Source organism: Ochlerotatus camptorhynchus, unplaced genomic scaffold (assembly GCF_037179485.1).
Source record: "Ochlerotatus camptorhynchus isolate MF236.1 unplaced genomic scaffold, CSIRO-AGI_Acam_v1.1 ptg000443l, whole genome shotgun sequence".
In the NCBI taxonomy this organism is placed as follows: Eukaryota; Metazoa; Arthropoda; class Insecta; order Diptera; family Culicidae; genus Ochlerotatus; species Ochlerotatus camptorhynchus.
In genome coordinates this window covers 623,823-651,081 of record NW_027040929.1, presented here as the reverse complement: position 1 = coordinate 651,081, position 27,259 = coordinate 623,823, and the positions used below count along the sequence as shown (strand labels likewise).

The 27,259-nt window shown below is 39.5% G+C and overlaps 1 protein-coding gene across 1 annotated transcript in view; it reads left to right on the top strand.

Annotated features, from left to right (window-relative positions):
- The first annotated feature begins 5,474 nt into the window (after positions 1-5,474).
- The window catches only part of LOC135711800 (FACT complex subunit spt16-like), a 51,073-nt gene continuing 29,288 nt past the window's right edge, over positions 5,475-27,259 (top strand). Inside the window, exons 1-2 of the mRNA XM_065234755.1 lie at positions 5,475-6,169; positions 6,218-6,509. Coding sequence (XP_065090827.1) covers positions 5,475-6,169; positions 6,218-6,509 — 987 coding nt within the window. The remainder of the gene's footprint in view (positions 6,170-6,217; positions 6,510-27,259) is intronic.

The window sequence follows — 27,259 nt, the reverse complement described above, 5'->3', positions numbered from 1 at the left end:
TTTTTCGACTGCTAAGCGGACAGTTGACGAAATAAATAAATCTAAATCTACCGAGGGGTCCATACATTATATACATTGTAGATCAATTTTCCAATGCTATAACTAGAGCTATCGAATAAGAACGAAATATATGGTTTGGAAAAACCTAGAAAAAAAGTGTCCAAAATCTGGTGAAATTACTCAACCCCAATTTATGTATTTTTCTCTTAAGTTATAACAAAATTATGCATAAGATCGGAAATTAAAATGTCAAGAATGGTGAAATCTACAGGATGCTCGCTTTTCAAAGTCCACTGCTGTCACAAGTTTATTCATAACTTGCATACAATTTATATGCAAGCATATAATTCGATGTTTATTGCATGCGATGTTATTTTTAACCATAAATACAAACTTGCACACAACAAAAGCTTTTCCGAAAGATAATTAGAAGCGTTCCGAATAATTCTGAAACATTATAATTTTAGGATTGCTGTTAGTAAATTAATTTTAATTTGTATTCGATGGATTAAATGCAGCTACATTTTCTCCGGACATCTCACATTTGAATGCGGCTTGCATATCACAATCCAAAATGTAACTCAAAACTTTATCCGAAACTTTCCATTTTGTATGCAAGTATGCTACATAGGACATTCACGATTAAGGCCATCTTTCACACAAGCGTTTTCTCACAAAAATAAAGTTTTATCACTTTTTTTCTCGAGCGTACAACTGATGATCATGTGTTTGTGCAGAGAAGCTTGATTTGTATCCCTGTAAACTCAAGTTGTTGTCTAAACTTTGTCCTTAAAATACACGCAAAAGCTTCGCTTACCGAATTCAAGCATTATCCGTTAGAACGAAATGAAAAGCTTTGTTCTCCTTGGATAGGATAAGATAAACCTGTAACTTTTCAGAACCGTTTCAATTGGAAAGTGTGCAAAAGCAAAAGGATTTCATTAGAGAGAATACAACAAATGTTTGTTAAATCTGCCACAGATAAACGAACGCACAATTCTTCTATTTTTTAAAAATAAATTTTGAGTAGTCACTTGTGTTTGAAAATATTAATTAATGGTCATTTTTAATCATCTGTCAATGTGAAGTGTTTTCCTATTTTTATTCCTAACTGTCCTCAATTACAGCCACTTGGATTTTTTGCATATCACAGTATCTTGTGGACGACGTTGCTCTTCATGTGAAATTTTTCGCAATAAACTTTTCTATCCACCTAATATAGATCTAGAAAGTGACAGGTGTCAAACCTGTTTGCAGTTCCACATTAAAAATTCCAAACATGATACATTGAAATCTATAATGACACGTTTCCAAGAAAGTAGAATCATTTCTCTTTAAACGGGAAATTTGAAAAAGAAAATTTAATGATTCATAATACCTAAATAGTAACGGTTTCATTTCCGAGTTCACAATGCAATCATAATTTCCCATCCATGCAACAATTTCAAAATCCAAAAATAGCACACTGCATTAGAATATGGGAAAACTGGCGTAAAGTGCCGAGCTGAGGTGCCTCACGTCCGATTTGATTCGCCTATGCGAGCTGGAATGTAAACAAACCTGCATTTTCACACATCGGAATCGTTTGCACGTTTCAGCTTGGTGGAGTTGAATGTTGATTTTTGCCATTTTCCCGATGCATTTTCGTATTTATTTTTTGATGGAGTTCGCCCAGTAGGTTGTAGAATTCCACCAACAACGGCTACTGCTTCCCATTGCAAGTGTTTGTTCCTTAGCAACGTGTTTTACGACACCGGCGGCGATGGTTGTTAAAACCCACGGAGTAATGTTTGCTTTGATAATTCCACTCGCTACAAAACATTGACTCTGACCCGACTCCAAGCTGCTCCTGTGTGTAGGTTACCAGGGGGAAATTGTTTGTGTTTGCGTCGCCCGGTGTGGTGGGTGGGTGGTTGTGAGTGGAGGACCATAAATTATATTTCTCGTTTTCAAACTTTTATAGCAGGCCAGAGATGAAGCAGCAGCAGCAGCGGTTGCAAGTGTGAGAAAAATTACAACCTGTGTGGAAAGTGGACACAGATGAAGATGCCATGGATGGGAGGGGGGCAAGGCCTGAGCTGTGAACCTGAATTGCGTGCTCCTTCGGATGTGTGTTGGATGCAGGATGGGAAAAATCATCGCTAACGTAGATGGTTTCGGGAGGGAGAAAGTTTTCTTGTTCTTAGCCAGAATCCCTACACAATTGATGTATAAGTTAGCATTTGAGTGAATAATTCAGAAATGAATATAAATTCTGATTTTTGCAAAACCTTTCCGCAGTAGAGAATTTGATTTCCTCGGGAAAGGAGATAAATAATTAAACAATTGAAAGCGACGGTCTCGATGACAAATGTGATAATTTTTTTTATTATTTATAACAGTGCAAAATATTAGTGACAACTTACATCCATATAAAGCAAAAGAAACAAGAATTAGTAATTTACATTTAATTCCACAATGTTAATTTCTTATATTCAATATGCAAATTTCAAAGATAAGCTTATACAAACATTGCTTAGTTCGCCGATAGTTTTTTCCTAGATTTTCCCAGTCTAGATTCCAGGAAATGAAATTTAACAGAGATAACGTCAATAGTTTGTTTATTTACTCGATAAATCTTGGATAACATTTCGCTGAATCTCAGCAAGTAAATGTAATTTGAGCTGAGATCCCAGTAACATTTGTTGTTGGGCTCTCAGCTTTGCAAACCTCAATCAAAACAAAGTGTGAACATGGAATGATCAATCCTTCTATACTTCTTAATACACTAAATACACCTACATTCCTCAGGGAAATAACTTCCGTTGTTTAAAAATGCGTTCCAAAGATTCCTAATGACCTACGATTGTTTAAAAGCTTCTCATTTCTAGTCCAAATGCCATGATTTACCGAGACTCATAAAAGTCTTTCTCTTAGATATAATAGACACATTTAACTTGTGATTAGATTAACTGCATTAAGCAGAGTTCTGTTGACAAAGAAGGTCGTTAACATTAAGTTTCTCTACCAGAAAAGAAGCAGTGACAGCCGTAAATTATAAACACTGTCACAGCCAATTACGTTCGCTGGGATGTTTCAAATATTGGACAGACGCGAATCTATTTGAATATCTGAAAACTGACTCATGGGTTCTGTGCTATTTTGCACATATACAAAATGAAATCATATGTCCGAATCAATTTAGTAAACAATCCCACAACGTGCGGTTTTACGGCAAAATGTCATTTATAATTCACACAGTCGACTCTGGGAAAATCTTCCCCGAACCATTCGGCTTGAACCTTTCTCCTCGGGTGGAGCGGTACTACGTGGCCTCCAAAAAGCAAGGTGACACAAATGTATCCCGGTCGGATCGTAAATCTTACCTATAAACACCACCTACCACGCCGACGACACACCGACCTTAATCTGTAATAAAAAATGAAAAGGAAAACAACACATTCCAGCCGCTACCGTCCCTCCGGATCGTCGTTGGTTGGTCATCTTCAAACGATTTTTCGGTGCTTTCTGTGTTGCCTTTGGGGTATGGCTGGTGTTGATTTCGGGCATAGATGCGGGAAACAGACTTGTACCCGGAGCGGAAATCACCTTGGTGAGGATTTAAAGGCGAATCTATGTCTTTTTCGTTATCTGTGTTATTTCCCAGAGAACACACATTATAGACAAATTTATTGACGTTGCGTCGTAAAGGTAAATAGGTAGAAAGGATACACGATTTCAGGTCGTAACTTTAGCAGGCATTAGTCGCAAGTAGAGTAAACGTACCAGTCATGACTATACTTTCCTTCTATGGTGTGTTCTCAGTGTGCAAAAATTCCATTAGTATTTTCATCGTGTGAATTTTGTGATAAGCAGATGAATTATTTATGTTTTTTTTTTCGAAATGTACAAAAAAAAATAATTTCAATTGTTCGATACTATCTAGCTTCTACACTCGAGTGTTATCAAATGTGTATCACTTCGCACGCCAATCGTGGGTCAACATTTTTCTCAGTGTGCCGCAAGTGTACCGCTGGTGTGCCGATTGTTCCGGCAGTACCGGGCATATAACAAGCCGCAATTTAAAAAAAAAATACGAATAGTATGGTCTGTGGTATGGTATATTTGGCAACCTAAAGGGTGATACGGTCAAAATTTGGTCAAGGGAAAACGCGTGTAAATCGGTGAAATCGTTTATTTAAAAAATCAAATTAAATTTCTTTTTCAAGTTCAATTAGTATAAAATTCAGGAAAAATATTCAGTTAGGCTTCCGCTTTTCCAAATCCGAATTGCCGGGCCTTACGCTTGACCCCTGCCATCAGATTTTGTACAGCCACCTTGTCCACCTTCTTCGCCGCAGAAAGCCAGTTTGCCTTGAACTGCTGCTCGCCCTTAGCAGTTTTTTTGGTCTTCTTTAGGTTCCGCTTGACAATAGCCCAGTATTTCTCAATTGGGCGGAGCTCTGGCGTGTTGGGAGGGTTCTTGTCCTTGGGAACCACCTGCACGTTGTTGGTGGCGTACCACTCCATGGCCTTTTTACCGTAATGGCAAGATGCCAAATCCGGCCAAAACAGTAAGGAACAACCGTGTTTCTTCAGGAAAGGCAGCAGACGTTTATTCAAACAATCTTTCACGTAAATTTCTTGGTTGACAGTCCCGGAAGCTATGAAAATGCTGCTTTTCAAGCCACAGGTACAGATGGCTTGCCAAACCAGATATTTCTTTGCGAACTTTGACAGTTTCATGTGCTTGAAAACATCTGCTACCTTTCCCCGTCCTTTTGCCGTATAAAACTCCTGTCCCGGAAGCTGCTTGTAGTCGGCTTTGACGTAGGTTTCGTCGTCCATTACCACGCAGTCAAACTTCGTCAGCATCGTCGTGTACAGCCTCCGGGATCGCGCTTTGGTCGTCGTATTTTGTTTATCATCGCGATTTGGAGTCACTACCTTCTTGTAAGTCGATAGTCCGGCTCGTTTTTTGGCTCGATGCACGGTTGTAGATGATACACCCAGCTTATTTGCGGCATCTCGGAGAGAGAGGTTAGGGTTTCGCTTGAAACTACCGGCAACTCTCTTTGTCGTCTCAGCGGCTTCCGGTTTTCGATTTCCCCCCGATCCAGACTTCCTGGCTGTCGACAAACGTTCCCCAAACACTTTAATTACATTTGTAACGGTTGATTTGGCAACTTTTAGCGATTTTGCCAACTTTGCGTGCGAGTAGCTCGGATTTTCGCGATGCGCGAGCAAAATTTTGATACGCTGCTCTTCTTGCTTGGACGGCATTTTGACAACTGAAGAGTGAATTCCAAAATCAAAATAGGAGCAACATTCTACACACACACACACCTTCAAAATGAGGGGTGTTCAGGTTTTTTAAATGCAAAATTGAAAGAAATACGTCAAGTTGATATTGACCAAATTTTGCCCGTATCACCCTTTAGTACATATTTCTGACTGCTTGAATGTTTAGGTTTGCTATCACAACGGCCCCGAAAATGTCGAATATCGTACTCGATAAGGATTTCTTCTACCGACGAATAAAACGCCTCTACGCCAACTGGAAGGAACCAGAGTTTTCCCATGATTCGCTGCAGATTGTGGATTGCATTCTGATGGCGGTCGGTGTAGACGAGGAAACCATCTACAGCAAATCAACTTCGCTGAAGACTTGGCTGCTGGGATACGAGCTGATCGATACGATTACGGTGCTATGCGAAAAGTCAATCTTTTTCCTGACCAACAAGGAGAAGGTTGATTTCCTGAAGCAGATCGAGAAGGACGGTGAGGAGGGCATTCCGTCGGTGAAGCTGTTGGTTCGGGAAAAGAACGACAAAGACAAGGCCAATTTTGAAAAGCTGCTGGAGGCGATTAAGGGATCCAAGGATGGCAAAACGTTGGGCGTCTTCTCCAAGAACAACTTCCCGGGTGAATTCTATGAATCGTGGCGCCTTCAGCAAGGACAAGAGCTTCGACACGGTGGGCATCAGCGTCCCAATCGCGTACATCATGCCCTCCAAGGACGACTCCGAGGTTATCACCATCAGACGGTAGACGTATTCAACAAGTACCTCAAGGATCACATCATGGAGATTAGGGATGCTGGTAAGAATGTGAAACATGCCAAACTGTCGGAGGGTGTCGAGCAGGCACTGACGGACAAAAGATACGTCTCCGATGTGGATACCAACTAGTTGGACATATGCTACCCGACCATTATCCAGTCGGGTGGCAATTACAGCTTGAAGTTCAGTGCATTCAGCGACAAAAACTATCTGCACTTTGGATCTATCATCTGTGCTCTGGGTGCGCGTTACAAGTCCTACTACTCCAATGTCGTCCGAACGTTGCACTACACCTTACTGCTCAATCTGGAAGAGGAACTGCTGAAGGTGATGATTCCGGGCAAGAAGCTCTCGGAGGTTTTCGACGAAAAAGGATCTCATACTAAGACGTTCGGTTTTACCATCGGGTTGGAGTTCCGGGAGATTTCGATCGTAGTACCTCAACAAGTGAAATTCAGTTTAAAAATTGTAAGTTAATTAGGTTGAGTAGGAGCAATAAAAATTTCGCGTGATACTGCCATGAAAATTAGTTCGGTATTAGTTCGGTGATACTCTAAGGAAGCCTTAGTGTGAAACTTCAAAGGCACAAATGTCAGCTTCCACAAAACATACAAATTTGAAATTGCTACTCTCTGGTTTTTAGTAGCACAGCAAACAAGGAGTAGCAATTTCAAATTTGTATGTTTTGTGGAAGCTGACATTTGTGCCTTTAAAGTTTCACGCTAAGGCTTCCTTAGAGTATCACCTTTGAGTTTGCTTTGACCGACTACTTTTCACGGCACAATCCCACGGATTTTTAATGCTTCCACTCAACCTAATTATGTTTTATTTTTGTTATAAAAATCAAAAACCATTTATTTCATCTCGTATAAGATGACACATATCCGAAAATAAAACTACTTTTTTACTTAATTCAAATTTAAACCGAAATCTCACTACAAATTAACATACGTCGCATCGGTGGTAAGGCCACAGTTGTTACCCTTCACCGCCATCAAAGCATATCCATCGTTGCCCCGGTAGATCTTCGGCTATAATCGAACTGATCTCGGTAACGTTTGAACCAGAACGTTCTGATTTCGCATCGAAACAATCAACTCCATGACGCCGAATGGTACTGCCGGCAGTGATCAGAGAGTAGTCCGAGTGTTAGCTTTTGGCGGCCAGCTTCGTGTTGAGTATCCGCAGCTAATCGTCAGTCGTCAATTGTGCTTCCCAAATCTGTGTCAACTTCCGAGCGTTGTAGTCTTCGAACCAAATTATCCAAATCGACCTTATGCAACTCGGGATTTTCCTTTTATTATTCTTCCTTGTGCAGTTCGAACTACTGCTGGTAGTCCTGGCACAGCTTGGTCTGCTCCAGATCCTATGGAACTTCCTCCTTGGTCTGTCCGGGGACATGCAGCGTCGTGGTAGGAATGTTGAAAAGATCACTGTCACTTTTAAATAGAATTCTATAAATTATAGCCTTCTACAACTGTGCCATAACAATGCATCTAATCACCTCTCAGCGAAATTATACCAAATTGAACTAGTAAACGCGTTTTCACTTATTTAAAAATGTGATAAAAGTGCGAGTTTCCGTATAATCGTCTTACTGTCTTCGGTGCCCTGAAGACACCAAAACGATTTGACGGAAACGTTCACTTTTATTACACTTTATGCATTTTTGGGGCAGTCCATTGACAGATGCAATCAGCAACAATAAACTTATTGTTTGACCAACATCTAAGCATCGTTATCGATCGTGAAAAAGTGACAGTGTTTACACTCATGAGTTTTCCAATCACATAATGGGAACAAATAGCCAGGCATGGAAAATCATTTGCATTCATGTACATTCATTTGCCCTTAATTTTTTTTTATCAACAGAATTCCGCAAAATGATGCAGCTTTTGTAGGTTTTGTTATAAACTACAACTTTTGTTAACAACTCAAATTCGTATCTCTTAGGCATGACGAACCAGAGCGAACAGAAGCCACTACTGTTTTCAATGAATGTATTTTACATTCACTGAAAAACAGTAACAAGTTCTACCCACTTTAATTCGTGATGCATAAAAGATACAGATTTGAGTTACTGGCAAAAGTTTTAGTTAATAACATAACCTACTAAAGCTCTTTACATCATTTTGCGGAATGCTGTTGATGAAAAAAGTTAGAGGCAAATGAATGTAAATGAATGCATTAAATGAATGTAAATGATTTTCCATGCCTGCATATAGCCATGACTCAGAATTATATTTCCACTGACTTGCTATAAAAAATTGTTTTTCACAATTATGAAATCATTAGATGATAAGTTGTAAGTTACAAGAAGAGGTTGTAAAATATGTGTATCCTGTCAATATTAAGATTCGTGAGGGCTCACTCTGATTTTTATTTAAAATATTTTATTTGAGAGATTTTTAGCTAACTCTGAGAGAACGCTCACGCTCTGAATGGCAGTTTTTATGAGTAAAACACATACTTTCCAACCTCTTCTAGCATCTTGCAAGAACTAAAATCAATCATGTTATTAACCGGAACAACCGCAGTTTGGATCTTTGTTTTGTAACCGTCCAGGACATAGCTCCTTTCTTATGCGAGGCGCCCTCTCCTCTAGTGAGACTGGATCGGCACCATCCGCCGCTACTGATGACGTTAAGTACTAAGCTGATACATGATTTTAATATTTCACCAGCCACCTTTTCCTACGATTTTCGTAGCGCCGACCATGGTAGTATCGCCGAGTTACTCTCCAGTTTAGATTGGGACGACTTATTGGACACCGTTGACATTGAGTCCGCCGTTCAAACTATTTCCAATGTCCAATGTTTCATATGTCATTGACAGACACGTTCCGAAAAAGATTCATCATCATACGACCCATCCACCATGGCATACGAGCGAATTTCGTCGACTGAAATCCAGAAAGAGAGCCCTTCAACGTCACTATGTCAAGATCAATCACGAATACAAACGAGCTGCGAAAAGGTGCTTTCTTCAGTATCGACGTGGATTGCGGGTGTCCCAAGCAGTTTTGGAAGCTGGTCTGCCGTCGTCTATGATACATAATGGTAACGTGGCCTCATTTACGCAAGATATTTGTCAGCTGTTCTCTGAAAAATTTGGTAGAGACTAAGTGACGACCATGCCCGACTGGCTGCCAGTCGAGTGGTACGTGAAACTGGCCAAACCATGAGCAGAATTGATATCAATCCCGAGACGTTTACCAGGGCTTCCTCGAAACTCAAGTCGTCGTAAAATCCGGGTCCTGATGGAATTTCACTGGCGTTCCTCAAAACGCACTTGGACAGTTTGTTGTCTCCACTGCTGCACGTTTTTCAACGGTCCGTGGACGTCGGCGTTTTCCCATCCTGTTGGAAGCTAGCGAACATGTTTCCAGTACACTAGAAAGGCAACAAACAGGACGTTGGCAACTACCGTGGCATCACTTCGCTTAGCGCTGTTGCTAAATTGTTCGAACTCGTTGTTATGGAACCGTTACTCGCTCACTGTGAGCCGTATGTTAGTATCGACCAGCATGGTTTCATGGCTGGTCGCTCCACTGCCACTAACTTGCTGTGCCTTACTTCCTACACCCCTAACAGTATGTCGGATCGTGCTCAGATGTCGGATGTCATTTATACTGACTCATTTGCAGCCTTCGATAAGTTGAATCACCGCATATCTATCGCTCAGTGTTCGCTCAGTGTTCACTCGTCTGTCGACAGAAGCAAGCCAATCAAATGGTGGAGCCGACTTTCTTCAGCTCCAGCTCGTTCTTAAACACCTTGGACGATTTTCGAACTTTGGCCTTCATTACGGCCCAAAATCTTTCCACCGGACGAATCTCTGTTGGGGGGTTGGCGGTTTTGGTACAAAAACAACATTATTGTCTCTGTACCAATCCAACGTCGATCGCGCGTAATGGCATGATGCCAGGTCCGGCCAAAATAATGTCTCGCCTCCGTGGGACCAAAAGAAAGGCAACAGACGCTTCTGGAGGCACTCGGTGCGGTAAATTTCGCTGTTGATGGTACCCATTGTGATGTACGGTTTACTCAGTTTACCGCATTGGCATATGGCCTGCCAGAGCAAGTATTTTTTGGCGAATTTGTCCACTTTCTTCTTCCTTATGTCTTCCGGAACATCAAACCGTGATTTGGCAACGTAGAACTCCAGACCCGGTATCTGCTTTGCGTCTGACTAGATGTAGGTTTCCATAACCACACACATCGGTTTCGTTAACCACTCTGGATACAGGATTTGGATTTGGTGGGATTTGGCCGCCGTGTTTTGTTGATCACGCCGGTTCGCTGCCTTCCGGACCTTGAATACACGAAGCCCAGCTCGTTTCATGGTTTGCTGACCGAAACAGGCGGAACACTTTGCCTTCAGAGCCGCGTCACGAATCGAAAGGTTCGGATTACGCTTGAAATAATCCAACACTTTCCGGGCCTTCACAGGGTCAGCTGTCTTCGATTTTCTTCCACTTCCAGCCCGCCGCTCGGTCTTCTGGGACTCCTTAAACGATTTTACCACCCGAGACACAGTTGTATGGGTGATTCCCAGTTGTCTTCCGATCCATCTCACGGTCGCAGTCGGATTTTCCATGACGGCGCGCAAAATTCTCCGGCGATTTTGTTCTTGTTTCGATGACATCTCAATAACCACTGAACCGATTGTTATGAAATTTTGCATATGTAAACAATTCACTCCAAACTAGTTATATCCAGATTTTCATCAATTTTTACCCACGGATAAAAAAGTTACACACGGATGGTGCATTTGTTTCGAGTACAAGCCTTAGGGACGGAGATGAAATTAATAAAACACACAGTTTGCTTGACCGTCCTGCCATGGCGGAGGTATTTGAGATACTGATATATTGTTTAATTGTATTCTTTTGTATAGTAGCTATAGTGGGTAGGGTAGTTGTACATGTAGATGACGTTGCACAAACAAGTGTTTATTGTGTTGTACCTTTTGACTATAGCTTTAAGATGCTTTGTATAATGAACAAGAATCCTCGGCTCTGTAAAGTTAAAAAGGTTGAGCCTTATCAAATATATTAATGAAAAAAAAAATATATATATCGCAAAACTGGACAGGCTAGGTATCTACGGCTGCCTTTTGCTATGGATATCAGTCATACCTCACCGATCGCTATCTTACTGTTGTCTTTGGTGATCACCTGTCCCGCTGCCAGTGTTCGCTGCCACGTCCGGCATACCCAAGTGTAGTCACCTGGGACAGCTGATTTTCCTGATTTACTTCAACGACGTGAATCTAGTAATTGAGGGACCACGATTAACTTACGCAGATGACCTTAAACTCTTCCTTCGAATTCACTCAATTGAAGACTGTTGCTTTCTTCAACGTCAGTTGAATGCTTTTGCTGATTGGTGTATTCTGAATCATATGGAGGCTAACCCGTCCAAATGCTCGGTTATCTCTTTTTCACGCAGGATAGAGACTATTATGTTCAAGTATGTTTTGTTATGTACTGAAATTGAGGGCGTCAGCCAAACTAAGGACCTAGGTGTGATTTTGGATACACAACTCTCTTTCAAACAGCATATCTCGTATGCCGTCGATAAAGCTTCCAGAATGCTAGGGTTTGTATTCAGGATTGCCAAAGACTTCACGGATATCTACTGCATTAAATCGTTGTACTGCTCTTTGTCTCGCTCCATATTAGAATACTTCTCGGTTGTCTGGACTCTTCACTACAACAACGGTGCCTATGTAAACTGCCGTGGACGAATCCCTTCCGATTGCCTAGCTAGTAGCTACGAAAGTCGTTTGCAACTGATCCATCTGGAGCCCCTGTCGGTCCGAAGAGATACAGCAAGGGCATTGCTAATTGCAGATATTTTGCAAGGGCGCACCGATTGCCCTGTTCTCCTTGAGTAAATTGACATCAATGTTCAACCCAGAGCCCTACGGAATAATTCAATGCTGCGCCTGGCCATACAACGAACTAATTATAGTATGTTCAGTAGACTGATGCAAAATTTGAAATTTTCGCTCCATAGTGCTCAAACGGTTTCAAATCAGGTCCTGATTAGCCTCCCAAAATTTAAACTTATTTGGTAAGAAACTGACTTGGCACAAACTATTCGAAGTTTATATGGAAATTACTATGGGAAAACCAAACTTTTTGTTCATTGTCTTCTACCCATTTTCCGTATTGCTTTTTCGAAAATTTCTATAACTATTCTTACGGAAAATTTTCTAAGCTACAACTTTGCGGAATATCGTTTTTCAGCCAAATGTCAAATTAAATTGATATTAATTGTTTAAGAGATTGATAATCTTATGGCATGATCAAGCAGCTGTTCTGCGGGCAACACTGTATTCTGCAGTGTAAAAAAAATTTGTCATGATATTTGTGCTCTATTCTTCGCACCAGAAACACCAATGTTGCCTGCTGAACAGTTGAATGAACATAATCATAAGACATCAGTGACTTGAATCATTAACAACTTTTGTTCCTTACATTTGATTGAAAAGAGGTTTTCAACAAAGTTGTAGCTGAGAAAATTTTCTGCAATCACTGCTATCATTTTCAAAAGCATAGTGATGTGGTGATTTGTTAGATAAATATAAACAAAAACATAAGTTATCTCATAGTAATTCCCAGATAAACTTGAAATGGTTTGTCAGTTTCTTACTAACGTAGTTCAAATTTTAGGAGGCTAGCCAGAACCCAATTTGGAACCGTTTAAGCATTGAAGAGCGAAAATTTCAAATTCAGTGCAATCGGTGGTTTACAGAGAATCTTCAATGGGGTCTCCGCACTATTTGGTTTTGAACTGACTCGCCAGCTGCTTTGCCGGAGGATTAGTTCGTTTTTAGGATTACGTCTTTTGGCTACATATTGGGGGTGCAATTTAAAAAAAAAAAACAAAATCGACCGCGTTACGAAAAGTGGTCAGGTTTTGACCACTTATAACTCTGTCAATAGCGGATGGATTTAAATTCTAAATAAGGCAATCGATTGGAAATTTTGCTACAAATCTGCAAAAATGAACACTTTGTTAATTTTCAAAAGGTCACTATTGAAAATTACACAAACCAGAAACACTTCGAATCAAGGAAAGGGTTTTCTCCAGGACGCCAGAAAAAAGTGAAAAAATCTCGAATTTATATTATTGATCGCGAATATCTCGCGATTGGAGAATTTTAGCAAGAAATTATTCCAAACAATTTTTTGCAATTTTTTTTTCTAGATCAGTTTAGTTTGTCTAGCAATGTTCCTTTTTTTACGAGATGACTATTGACTTATTAATGTTTAGTTTTAGTACTTTTCATGTTTAGTTTAGGTTACATCATTGGTGCCAATGACGCCTGTTGATGTTTAGTTATAATTAAATTAATAAAAAAAAAGTACAACATACAATTACAACATCTAATGATTTCATAATTCCGATCACAACTTTTTATAGCAGTGGAAGCAAACCTGGCCATGACTAGTCCATCAACCCTAATGGTGATATTTTTGGATAGCATGTTTTTGTAATTAATAGTGGGCAATTGTTTCAAAATTGTGATCAAAGTCTTACAAAGCAATTACTGAAGCATGTCTCGCTTCGCTCGAGGAAAGCAAGCATCATGTTCGTTTGCTTTGTAAACGAGGCATAAGGAATGAAAACAGAAGCGTTAAGAGATTTATGTGAGTTGCGGCTTACCCTCGTTCCACAAACCACCGGATGGCTTGTTCCTGCTGTTTAGTATGTGATACTGTTTTGTCTTAATTAATTCAGAGCTATGATTTATCTAGTGAACGAGGGTGTACCAGTTCTATTTCGGTTGAGGTTGTGTACTACCGTGAAGTAAATGAATTATGCTGTGATAGCAACTAGAAAAGCGCTATTTTTGGGTGATATTATCCTGACGATCGGCTTAGCTCAATTATTTGCAGTTGCTTGATAACAAAGTACTTTGAATTCGTTCCACTGAAATACCAAACAAAAAAAATATACGCTTTTTAAAACTTATCAGATGTCCATTGGAAGACGTGATCAATATTAGAAAAGTCGTGGAATGACGAAACATACAGCCAGTGGAAATTTCTTTGCTGGACTACTGGGAGTTGTTTGTTGTTCGTTGTCAAGTTTCAAGTGTTAATGATACATACAGAACAAGACAAAGTATATCAACTCGTCATGGTATGTTGCTACTATACTATGTGTCATTAGACTGATGCAAAATTTGAAATTTTTGCTCCACAGTGCTCAAACGGTTCCCAATTGGGTTCTGATAAGCCTCCCATTATTTGAACTCATTTAGTAAGGAACAGATTCGGCAGTTCATATAGATGTTTTGCTATGGAATGGCTGCAAACATCTTCTCGAAAATCGGCCGACAAACAACCGATGGATTTTTGAACATTTTAATTTATTTTCGAACGGTCAAATTTAAGTAAAAATTCACCAAATGAAACACAGCCTAAGGACATACTCTCACTATGAAGGGCCATATTTTTTGACAGGTCTTTTTCGTCTCTGTTTTTGCCTGTTTGTTTTCATGTTGTTTTTACTACGCCAAAATGCTTCGCCTTTTTTTTTTAATCTTTGTCAATATCGCCGTTTAAATAGCTCATGTACCGTAGTTTGTTCACCAAAAAGGCTCTGAATTTTCAAAAATTCTTTTCGGTTTGAAGTTTTACGGTTGTAAACCAAAGAATAAGTGTTTGTTTAATTGTTATCATTAAATAATATAGACAAATTGCTCGAAAACAATCGAAAATAAACATTGGTTATGTCTTCTTGGAAAACGTTAATTACCCCCCAATAGACTATTTACATGGAGAAGCAGGGTGTATTCAACACACCTGAAAACGAAGAAAAGTGTTTTCTATAAAAAATTTCCAATACCTCAGTTTGTTTACGTTTGCGACATAGGCCTTTATGAACGCTCACTGTCAAACTGTTCTACCCATGCCAATCTCATCACATCCTTCGGGTGCATCTCACCTGACACGTCAAAATTGTATCGTTTTCTGATTTATAATCTTGCGAATAGCCTGAATCTCTTAAATAATCTCAACGCCAGTGCCAATAATGGTGTCAAACATTTGTAAATAAAATCCTCCGGAACGAACTCATTCAAACTATATGTTCTGAGGGAAGTGAAGCCGTTGGTCTCCGGTTCATGAGTTGATGGGTTGATAGGTACGTGTGGGACCAGGTGTGGGAGCTGACTCCCTGGCGTCGGTAGCATTGGTGCTCAGCACGGAAAACAAGATCGATGGAAAACAAATCAAGGAAAAAAAACTCATTCAAAAACAAACACCATGTACTGACCAACATTTTAGAATCATTCCTAGATCCACAACCGAGTTTGTAAACCTTAGCAACGATTTGCAAAACGTCAACACTTAACAGTGATGCCGATTTATATTATATTATTTGTGTCCAACTTGTCAAAGTGTGCCTTAACGTGCCGAAAAGTGTGCCATGCTGTGTTTCAGCTCAGTGTGCAGAGATGATTACCGATTGGAATCAATTGTGCATTGAAGATGGAAACCTTATCCCGAGATCCATTTCTCTGGTTCTCTGTGCAATCTTACTGCATCAGACTACAACGTGAACGGTATTTTTCTTTATAAAAAGGATCTATAATTTATGATCCGTTTGAAATGTGATTCGGAGTAACTTTCACTTTAAAAAACTGTCATAACGATTGAACGCTTGCACGAATGTTTGATGTCAGTATATTTCAGATATACCACATATACAACCTTAAACTTGGCATACTTAAATTTAAATTCTTACTACCACCCACATTTGTCACGAAAATGAATCACAGCTAGCACGCACGTTTTTTTTTCCTGGAGTTCTGGCGATGCGTTTAAGCCCAGTGTTGAATAGATTTTCCTAGCATGGTTCCTTTGTATCTCTTTAATGTTGCGAATTAGAGCCCTCAGCTTCTAAAAGATAACACTCAAATTTATACAGATTTATAACATCCTCCATTTTCACATCCATGGCTGCTTAAAATCGAAATTGAATGAAATTTATAATCATACTATCAGTAAACGCTGACATTTGTACACACTGTAAAACACAAATACTTGAGCTTATATGCATTTTACCCATTCAGAATTTCATACATGTGAAATCAGTGACAGTTACTCCGAATCACTCTGTAGTTCAGCAATTATGTGTTTGATTTTAATAATTTTCAGTGTAAGGTATAGTAAGGTGGGCAAAAGTTCGAGTGGGGCAAGAGGCAAAACCCAACAAATAGTTTAAGATGAAAAACAGCGTTTACATGCAAAAATTAAGGCAATGTTTTACTGTATTAGCTGTTCTGCAGCTTAAATTATTAGCTAGGAAGCTTGTTTTGATATATCAACCAACTTTTCGGGTGTAGAACTAGAAAATCTCAATAGGGAAGGGATAATTTAATTTCAGGGCGTGATTGCATTTTGCTTCAAGATGTTTTAAGAAGTATCAGAGTTTTGATATTCCAATAGGAATCAGGAATAGCCTATTGTGAGGAAAAGTTTGTATGCCTTGAATTAGGAATCCTGTGCATGGAAATAGTTTGATTCCAAATGCTTGGAGTGTTGAGATATTCAACTAAGGTAAAATGCGAATCGGTTATTTTAAACCAAACTCTCAATGAAAAAGGGCTTGCCTCAGTTTCAAAACCAACTATTCTAGCGTTCAATAAATTTTCACAATTCCATCTCTCAACGTTGCAGGTGGTGTAGTGGTAAGCGTGATTACCTCTCACCCCAGCAGGCCTGGGTTCAATCCCAGTCGGCGCCGCCGGGATGTTCTGAGGCATAACATCTCTGATCACGCCTTCCTTTGGAATTGAAGTAAAGCCGTTGGTCCCCGGTTCATGAGTTGATGGGTCGATAGGTAGGGTCCAGGTGTGGGAGCTGCCTTCCTGGTAGCAATGTCGGTAGCATTGGTGCTCAGCACGGAAAACAAGATCGACGGAAAAAACAAACCAAAGGAAAAAAAAAAAAAAAACAATTCCATCTCTATAATATTTTGCATTTTTCCCGCTCGAATCACCTTTCCGGCAGTCAATGTTTAAAACTCTGGCACATGATTTATAATCATCCCACCGGAGTCGGAATAAAAACATGACATTCATCCTCACCCACATGCCGTTTTTCACGTCGTTATTTTCATTACGATCGTGTGTTAAGATGTGCGTCATGATCACATTCATTCTTTCACTACTACCGGGAGGAATCAACAAAACCAACAGACCGACCAAGTCACACGGTTTTCCATCAGCCCGGTATTTTGTATCAAATGGCAAATATTGCCCTCCGCATGCTTGAGTGCTTGTTTGTTTTCATCGCAGTAGGCTGGGACATCGAGGGTAGAAACGAGATATGAAACAAATTCTCTTAAGAATTATCTCTCCGTATTGTCTATACCCAAAGTTTCAGTTTCAGTTTCAAAGATAGGATGAAATCCATGGAGAACCCTGATAATCAATGTGTTTATATTCCAACTGAAATAAACAATTTGGCCGTCTGGTTTTCTGGCACGCAAGTTTTCACCTTACTATCGTTGGACTATTTTAAGAATCGAATCTCACCGCTAGGTTCTCCATGTGATCCACAGCAAACACCCCATGTTCCAGACGGGAAACCGACTCGGAAATTATATCTTTATTACTTTCGTTCTCAAAGAACCTCTCCGGTTTTAATGCCTGTATCGATTTCCTTTTCACATTTCGTGAAATTTATAGTTAATTATTCAAATGTCGGTCACGAGTGCACTCGAGCCTTTTCATCTTCTTATTCCGTCTTGGTTGGCAGTAAGTTGTCCCATTTATCAATGTGCCACACCGATGCTTCACTGCTTTCAAAGATCGATATTTCATATTCGGTGAATATTCGCCGTGACAGCGCACTGCCAGACTGCACCGTCTCGTTTGTCATCCATGGAGTCAACTCCCCATGCCAAGTGGGTAGACTAAACAGCATCCGAAGAGCAGATCGTTACGCCCGGCCTCACTTGGATGGAACGCGTCTGTTTCCGATATTGGCCTGCAGTGTGTCATCCAAGTAGGCGGATAGGTGTCAGCTCATCTTTGTGAGCTGAGATGTCACTAGGGTTAAAATAGCGACGGTTGTCGAGGCCTACTCTGTTTGTTGATAGCTCGCGGATTGCAGCAAAAATACTTTTATGCAAAATTGCGATAGTGTTGATGCAAAAGCGTAAAAACATAACATTCCGCATGACAAATTGCCCAGCTTCAGTGGATGCGATGTGGGTAAACAACAGGTCTCACTCTAGCACAAATGCATAAACATAAACAGGTCTATTTAGCACGCTGATTGTGATGCACATCTGAGTGCGTGGTCTGTGATCCGGTAGTTAAAATTCTCATTTGGCAAGAGATTGCTATGCAGGACAAATTAATTTCAGCGAAACTGTAGTGTAACTAAATGAACTGCTTCTAATTCAACGTGCGTGCTATATTCTACTAGGGTAGCATTTGAGATGTTACACACTTCGAGCAAGATCAGTACAGTGCGGAAAAGTGCGACATAGTTAACGACCTGATCCCAACGCATTGGCACTTTGGCTTGGCACGCGGGTTGAACAATTCGTGGAACGGTTCTTGAAGGCATCCGCGATCGTTCCGCTACATGGCAGCTATTCCGAGCGACATGTTTTCACGTTTTTCATCTGGTGGTTTCGTTGCAGGGCAGACTCGTGCTTCTAGCTTGAATGTTGCTTGATTGCAGATGTTCTTGATATGAGGCCTCCGATATGATGACGAATAGATGTCAAGGAATGTTTTATTATTAAAAGTTCTATCGTGCGAGTTCGGAACGGTACAGGGTGAATCTTACTTAGCAGAGAGATGGAAATTTGCTGGAGTAATGTTTATAGTATATTGATCATACCAATGTTTTGACAAGTGTGATGAAAATGGTAATATATTTACAAAGGAAACACAAAAATAAAAATAGTAAATACTACTCATTTAAAAGTGAAAATCAAACATTATGGACAATAAAAAAAATACGTGAAGCTTACGATTTTCAAAGTTGGTTGTAAATGATATCCAATATCAAAATTAAGCTTTAGTGTGATAAATTATTAGCTAGAGAAAGTTCTGAAGAGGGTAGGTTGATAGTTCCGCTAGAACTTTTTTATTTCGCAAGATAGAGGTTTGCTGTTCAGGGCAACGTTGTAGAACGTAGAATTTTATATGAAATTGCTGAGGACATAAAAACTGTACATCTTTAAACAACTGAGATGTACGAAGTTTTTTTTTTTAATTGGCCTGAAAACCACGTTATTAGTATTAGGTTTTGAACAATCGTTCACAAGAATACTTTTATCATTTTTTCTCAATCGTTACTAATCAATCCAATCTTTTCCAGATCAATGCTTTTATTTGTTAGAATACTGCAAAATTTGAAAAAAATCATGATTTTTCACTTCATGTCTTCAAAATATCCCAAAGGTATAGCAAAAGAGGAGCAAGCAAGCATGACGATCGGGTGGCTGAGGGACTCATCGTTGTGCGAGAGGGTTGCTATCATAACTGTGACGAGAAGAAGCAATTAGCAAAAAGAGCTGTAGGTCTGTGATTGTGTTAGTGGTTTGATTTCGAGGGAATGTCTTCGAATCAAAGTGTGCCAAGAAAAAATGAAGGAAATCGCGAATCTTATTTTTCTTTGTGCTGTTCGAGCGAATTAAGTGGAATCTACAGTGGTGCCAAATTGTTGGACCGTTTCAAAGGAAAAAAAATAATGGTGAGATCGTTTAATTATTGATGTATTGTACAAAGTTTACATCACAGTGGTAAGATGAAATAAATTAATTTAGAGGAGTATTCAGCTATTTGCCTTAAACATCACTCATTGTTGTAATTCAAGATATAATTTCGAATAGTGATAACGCAAATGAATAGTTTCAATGTATTTTCATTTTACGATGGTCTTCTGCATTCGTTTAAGGTGATTCCTTGTAGAGTCCACAAATGGCCGCCACGTAGGTTATACATGCACTTCCACTTCAAATTTTTTAATAACGTAAATCTCGGAAATCGGTGCCCAATTTCACCTGAAATTGCTACTTCATGTATGCTGCAGTGCAGCAAACGTGGAGTAGTAATTTGAATTTTGCAAGTGTCATAGAAGCTGATATGTATGCACTTAAAGTTTCGAAGTGGTTCCGAGAATAAAGATGTCACAGCGATTCAGCTTAAGAATGTTTAAGACACGCACAATCAACAGCTGCATACTCCTCATTTAGTATTCATTTAACTTTAACTTTAACGGAGATTGGTAGGGACCATCAGGGCACCCGATTGAAACGATTTGCCCAGTGAAGGTGGAATTTCCAGCTTCCTATCGTTAACATTTCGTGGATTGAGGGCGGGCTCTTCTTCCCCACTCATCGGAACATCCTTTCGTACGATGGCTCATTTTGCAGCTTGGCTTCGGAACAGTTTATCAGAGAAACTAGAAATTGTCTCTTGGGCCTGGTTTTGGTCAGATCAGCAACCAGTCATAGATTAAAAAAAAAACTCCACGGAAAAAAATGTCAGGTTCGATCACACGCACAGCCTACTCCTTTTGGTAAGCTTTTCAAACTTGTTCCTTGCTAGTTTATTATCGCTTATTTCAAGATGGATAATTTCATGGCATCTTTGAGAGAGCACTTAGCGAATGCAAGGAAGAATTCTTGAAGGAATTTCAGAAGATCTCTAGGTGGAAGAAATTTCCAAGGGACTTGATGACATCGAAAATTACATTCGAAATCATCCCTTAGGGGTATGACCAAATTATTTCAATTGGCAGCGAATGCATGGTAGCATCAATCGAAAACGATGTTTGGAGTGTCAGAGATAGATGGGAAAGTTTGCAAACACAGGTGAGTGTGGAATGAAATATACATTAAAGTAGGCAGGATAAATTCTTGATCAAATAATTACCATATCCATAACCATACAATCCACACGGAGATATTGTCGGTATAGTTGTAAACCGAAGAACCCCCCTAGCGACAATTGATTTTCTGTAGGTTATACATAGCGTCAGAAGTAATTTGGTGTATAGTGCATCAATGTGCGAATACAGAACGAGAGTAAAATCGGTTGATAAAGGGTGATACGGTCAAAATTTGGTCAAGGGAAAACGCGTGTAAATCGGTGAAATCGTTTATTTAAAAAATCAAATTAAATTTCTTTTTCAAGTTCAATTAGTATAAAATTCAGGAAAAATAATCAGTTAGGCTTCCGCTTTTCCAAATCCGAATTGCCGGGCCTTACGCTTGACCCCTGCCATCAGATTTTGTACAGCCACCTTGTCCACCTTCTTCGCCGCAGAAAGCCAGTTTGCCTTGAACTGCTGCTCGCCCTTAGCAGTTTTTTTGGTCTTCTTTAGGTTCCGCTTGACAATAGCCCAGTATTTCTCAATTGGGCGGAGCTCTGGCGTGTTGGGAGGGTTCTTGTCCTTGGGAACCACCTGCACGTTGTTGGCGGCGTACCACTCCATGGCCTTTTTACCGTAATGGCAAGATGCCAAATCCGGCCAAAACAGTACGGAACAACCGTGTTTCTTCAGGAAAGGCAGCAGACGTTTATTCAAACACTCTTTCACGTAAATTTCATGGTTGACAGTCCCGGAAGCTATGAAAATGCTGCTTTTCAAGCCACAGGTACAGATGGCTTGCCAAACCAGATATTTCTTTGCGAACTTTGACAGTTTCATGTGCTTGAAAACATCTGCTACCTTTCCCCTTCCTTTCGCCGTATAAAACTCCTGTCCCGGAAGCTGCTTGTAGTCGGCTTTGACGTAGGTTTCGTCGTCCATTACCACGCAGTCAAACTTCGTCAGCATCGTCGTGTACAGCCTCCGGGATCGCGCTTTGGCCGTCGTATTTTGTTTATCATCGCGATTTGGAGTCACTACCTTCTTGTAAGTCGATAGTCCGGCTCGTTTTTTGGCTCGATGCACGGTTGTAGACGATACACCCAGCTTATTTGCGGCATCTCGGAGAGAGAGGTTAGGGTTTCGCTTGAAACTACCGGCAACTCTCTTTGTCGTCTCAGCGGCTTCCGGTTTTCGATTTCCCCCCGATTCAGACTTCCTGGCTGTCGACAAACGTTCCCCAAACACTTTAATTACATTTGTAACGGTTGATTTGGCAACTTTTAGCAATTTTGCCAACTTTGCGTGCGAGTAGCTCGGATTTTCGCGATGCGCCAGCAAAATTTTGATACGCTGCTCTTCTTGCTTGGACGGCATTTTGACAACTGAAGAGTGAATTCCAAAATCAAAATAGGAGCAACATTCTACACACACACACCTTCAAAATGAGGGGTGTTCAGGTTTTTTAAATGCAAAATTGAAAGAAATACGTCAAGTTGATATTGACCAAATTTTGACCGTATCACCCTTTACTAGTAAGTTTTTTTTTTCGGTTTTCATCTGTAGCGATAATAAACTAGCAAGGAACAAGTTTGAAAAGCTCACCAAAAGGAGTAGGCTGTGATCGAACCTGGCATTTTTTTTCCGTGGATTTTTTTTTAAATCTATGATCGGTTGCTGATCTGACCAAAACCAGGCCCAAGAGACAATTTCTAGTTTCTCATTCTAGGTCCCTATTATTTGCCGCTGATAAACTGTTCCGAAGCCAAGTAGAACATTCACGAGGCGTCCCATCATTGGTTCCATCACTCGGTGAGTCGCAGCGTTGAACCTGACATTTGGCCACGAAAAGGCTTGCCAATGCACATCAAAAATCGACTACATACATCTGAACATTTGTTTATCTCAAATCGACGGAAGACATTCCGCGCAACTACCACAAACCGGACTAGGTCATGTTGAACTTCGTCAAGCTTTGTTTACAATTTGGACTTATCAGGGCGTCACAATATCAGCTTCAATCGACCAAATCGATGCGACGAAGAGACTGCTGGCTTTCTTTTTCTGTTAAAGTCGAACAGCTTCGCAGCATTCTTGAACCTCAGTCGGCGTGCACAAACAAATGTTCAATCGCTTGTCTCTCTTTCTCCCATCGCTCCATTTCTTCCTTTCAAGCTTCGGTGAAACGGATGAGCGAAAGAGCGCTCGACTTTGATAGTTTTCTCTTTCATGAAACACATCAGCAGAGGTTTCATGACGTATATGACGGAAAATGAAATAACACATTCAAAGCATTCCTCACGTCAAAACACTTGAATATTACACGTAATATTTTTAATTTATCTTCCATCCATATATTTATCTAAAAAAATTATCGAAAACGGGACATAACGCATTTTAAACAAATTGAAAGAGCGGTGATAGAGTGTTCGTGAAAGGGGATTGAAAGCCATAATGAGGTTTCATTTAACTAGAAAATCGTCGTTAGTTACATTGAAAGCGATGAGCAAAGCAACGACAAGAAGTTCCACAGCCAGCCTTTCCTTCAAAGCGTCCTGCTTTTTTATTGTCGTTTCTTGCTGATAGTCTAGCTAGGCGTTATAGAAATGAAGCGTCGAACACGTATGTATGAGAGAAACAAAACACGAGTTCATTTTAGAGCTTCGAAAATTTAGAGCCCTGGGACTTATACATCAATACATGTCAATCAGCCTTCAGGTTCAATTGGCTAAACTTGGTGAGTTCGTTCCATTTTGTAAATTTTTATCTTTTCAAACCAGTAACCTTATGAGATCACCTTTTTGTGGTGCGTTACTGGTTTAAGATCTACCACCGAGCCCAAGTCGTGACAGCTTCAAACTAGGGAATCAGCATTTTCCAGTTATCAAAGGATCACATTCTAGTGCTTGTTACTTTTTATGACTTGATAATAGTGACAAGACTCGGGTAATGACCACCGCCGTTATGCATTTCTATATTGTATATTTCAAATCAAAAATATTGTTTATGTTCATAGATTTCACAAAATCCTTTTCCCTTTTCCCTTTTTCCCTTTGTCCTTCTGCTTCTCCTGTAATGGCGCTATAGCCATAGGTCATAAAAGGCTAGGACAAGAGTTAGTGCTCATGCGCCAACCGTCAGAAGAAAATAGTGCATCACTTAACCTTTCTAGCTTTGATGCTTCCAACGATCAACCAATCATATAAGTACCAAAATAGGAACGTACGGTACGAGATGTCTACGTTTCATCCAATTATTGGATTCTGAATCATCTTGCCCCTTAAATGCTGCACAGTAGACCGTTTTGATATGTGTGACGCATCTTCGATGTGACACATATATCAAATAAACAAGAAAAATGATGTAGGCATTTATATATCAATTTCCACTTTCAAGAACTGGCTGTGTTGGTGTTAGATTAGATTAGAATTTCAGAAGATCTCTAGAGGTTATTTTTAGGGAATATTGTTAGAATTATTAACAATGAGATTTCAAAAAGAACAACAAGATGATTTCGAAAAGTATTCTGCAGAGAATTTCGAGAGTATCATGCAGCCTATCAGAAGAGAAAGCCAGAGAGAAGCTGTGAGGAATTCCTAAGGCTTGAAGATGATTCAATTTTTTTTTTTGGATATCCTAGACACAGAAAAAAAAAGACTCTCTGAAAGTGAAATTGCGAAACTCAGCACAAATTGCGCATTAAGCTAAAACCTTATTCAAACCCAGTTTTAATGTGTATATTTGATGCAATCAAGATGCAATATTATGCGAATTAATCGAATATAAAAGTGTTAAATTGATCAGTGTCGACCAAACACCAATTGTGACTCGACTGAAAACTATAAATGTTTCATTACTACGGTGTGATTGGATGTCAGAATATTGTGTATTCACAATACTGTACATAGAATGTCGCTTTAGAGAATGTCAACTATGGACAGAGTTACCAGGTATTCTGATTTATCTGGATTTAACCTAAAACAAAATCTTCATCCGATAGAATGGTAAAGGTCTCATTTATCCTGATTTTCATTGAAAAATCCTGTTTTATCCTGATTTTAAACAATGAGTCGATGGAAATGGTTTCTGAGCTTATTGACCTAGTTAAGACGTCACTGCTGTTGTTTGTGGCGACATCTGTCGGAAATTACGTATAAACTGCTTTGCGTTTGTTTGTTGACAGAGGACAGTTCAGTCAACAATCCTAGAAATCCCTTTCACAGACTACAAAATAGAATACCTGACACTGCAAGATATGTCTGGTACCTCTATATATGCATTTAGATTAAGGGGTCATTATATTATATGTTGGTGTTAGATCCCAGGATGCCGCTCCCAACCTTTTAAAAAGACGTTCCGCGGTGGTCATACTTTCATGAGCAGAAATTATCTGAAATCAAACATTTCAAAGGGATTGAGTAAATTAAGGTGACGATTAGACTGATGCAAAATTTGACTTTTTCGCTCCACAGTGCTTAAATGGTTTCAAATCGGGTCCTGATTAGCCTCCCAAAGTTACAACTCATTTGGTTAGAAACAGACTTCGCACAAGCCATTTGAAGTTTACATGTAAATTACTATGGGAAATCTCAACTTTTTGTTCATTGCCTTCTAGTCTTTTTTAATATTCAGCTACGATACAGTTCGATAGCCATTCTTAAAGAAAATTTTCTCAACTACGACTTTACTGAAGATTGTTTCTATGTAAAACGAGACAAGAAAAAGTTATTAATTTTTTAAGAGATTGGTAAACTTATGACAGTATCAAGCAGCTGCTCTGTAGGCAACATTGTATTTTGCAGTGTGACATAGTAGCCATGATTTTTGTGTCCTATTCAACGCCCCAGAAACACCAATGTTGCCTGCTGAGCAGTTAATTGAGCATGATCATAAGACATCAGCGCATTGAACCATTGATAACTTTCGATCCTTGCATTTAATCAAAAAGTGGTCTTGAGCAAAGTTGTAGCTGGGAAAATTTCCTACAAGTACAGTTGAAAGCTTTTGAAGCAGACCGATATGGTGAATTATTAGATAGACATGAACAAAAATCTTGGTTTTACCATAGTAATTCCCATACAAACTTCAAATGGTTTGTGCCATCTCAGTTTCTCACCAAATGGGTTCAAATTTTGAGAGGTTAGTCAGGATCCGATTCGGAATCGCTTAAGTATTATGGAGCGAAAAAGTCAAATTTTGCATCAGTCTAGTTTAATAGACGATCAATGGATTAATTTTTTTTGACAAAATGGCAGCCTTGCAAAAATCAAGCTGTAAAAAATCTACAATAATATGTGAAATCTAAACGATCAGTTTTAAACAAGAAAAATTGATTTTTTAAAACTTTATTCACTTCCGAAGTCCGTCCTTTTTTGCATACTCGGCACAAATATTTTTTCTATAAATGTAGCGTGGCTTAGAAAGTATCTCTTGTGCCGAGTATGCAAAAAAGGAGCGACTTAAGATGTTAATCTAAGAGCATAAATAAGGATACCATGGACCCCTGTTAGCCTGGCCGTTTTTAATCTGAACACCTTTTGATTTGAACTCCGCTAATCTTCACGTCGTTCTAAACAACTGCTCAAACGCAAATATGCAATGGAGTAAAGTGGAATGGAAATAGTAAGCAAATAAAATGTATTCAAGTGAATCTGCACCATGCAAAGGGAGCAACCGCTGTACTTTACAAACGATTCACAGAAAGTAAACTGGACGTAGCACTAATCCAGGAGCCATGGGCAAAAAAAGTAAGATTCTAGGAATTCCTACAAAATCATGTAAGTTAATTTATGATGAAGGGCAGCTATCTCCAAGAGCTGCCATTATAGTAAATGAAAAAGTTAAAAATTTTCCGATTACAGAATTTATTAAAAGAGACATCGTAGCAATCATGATGGAGGTGCCAACAACCCACGGCAAAACGGAAATTTATGTTGCTTCAGCATACTTTCCTGGAGACGTGGGAGATGTACCACCACCAGAGGTTGCACATTTTGTGTCTTACTGCAAGAAACAAAATAAAGCATTCATAGTTGGATGTGACGCAAATGCCCATCATACAGTGTGGTCCAGTTCAGACATCAACAGCAGAGGTGAGTGCCTTTTAGACTTTATCTCAAAACATGAAATAGATATATGTAATAAGGGGGATGATCCAACTTTTATAAACACAATTAGGCAAGAAGTTCTTGACTTAACACTATGTAGTCCAACGATTTCTGACAAAATCAAGAATTGGCACGTATCGGATGAAGTATCTTTGTCCGATCTTAAGCAAATTATATTTGATTATGAAGTGAATCAACAAATCATTGAAACTATAAGAGATCCCAGGAAAACTAACTGGGAGCAATAC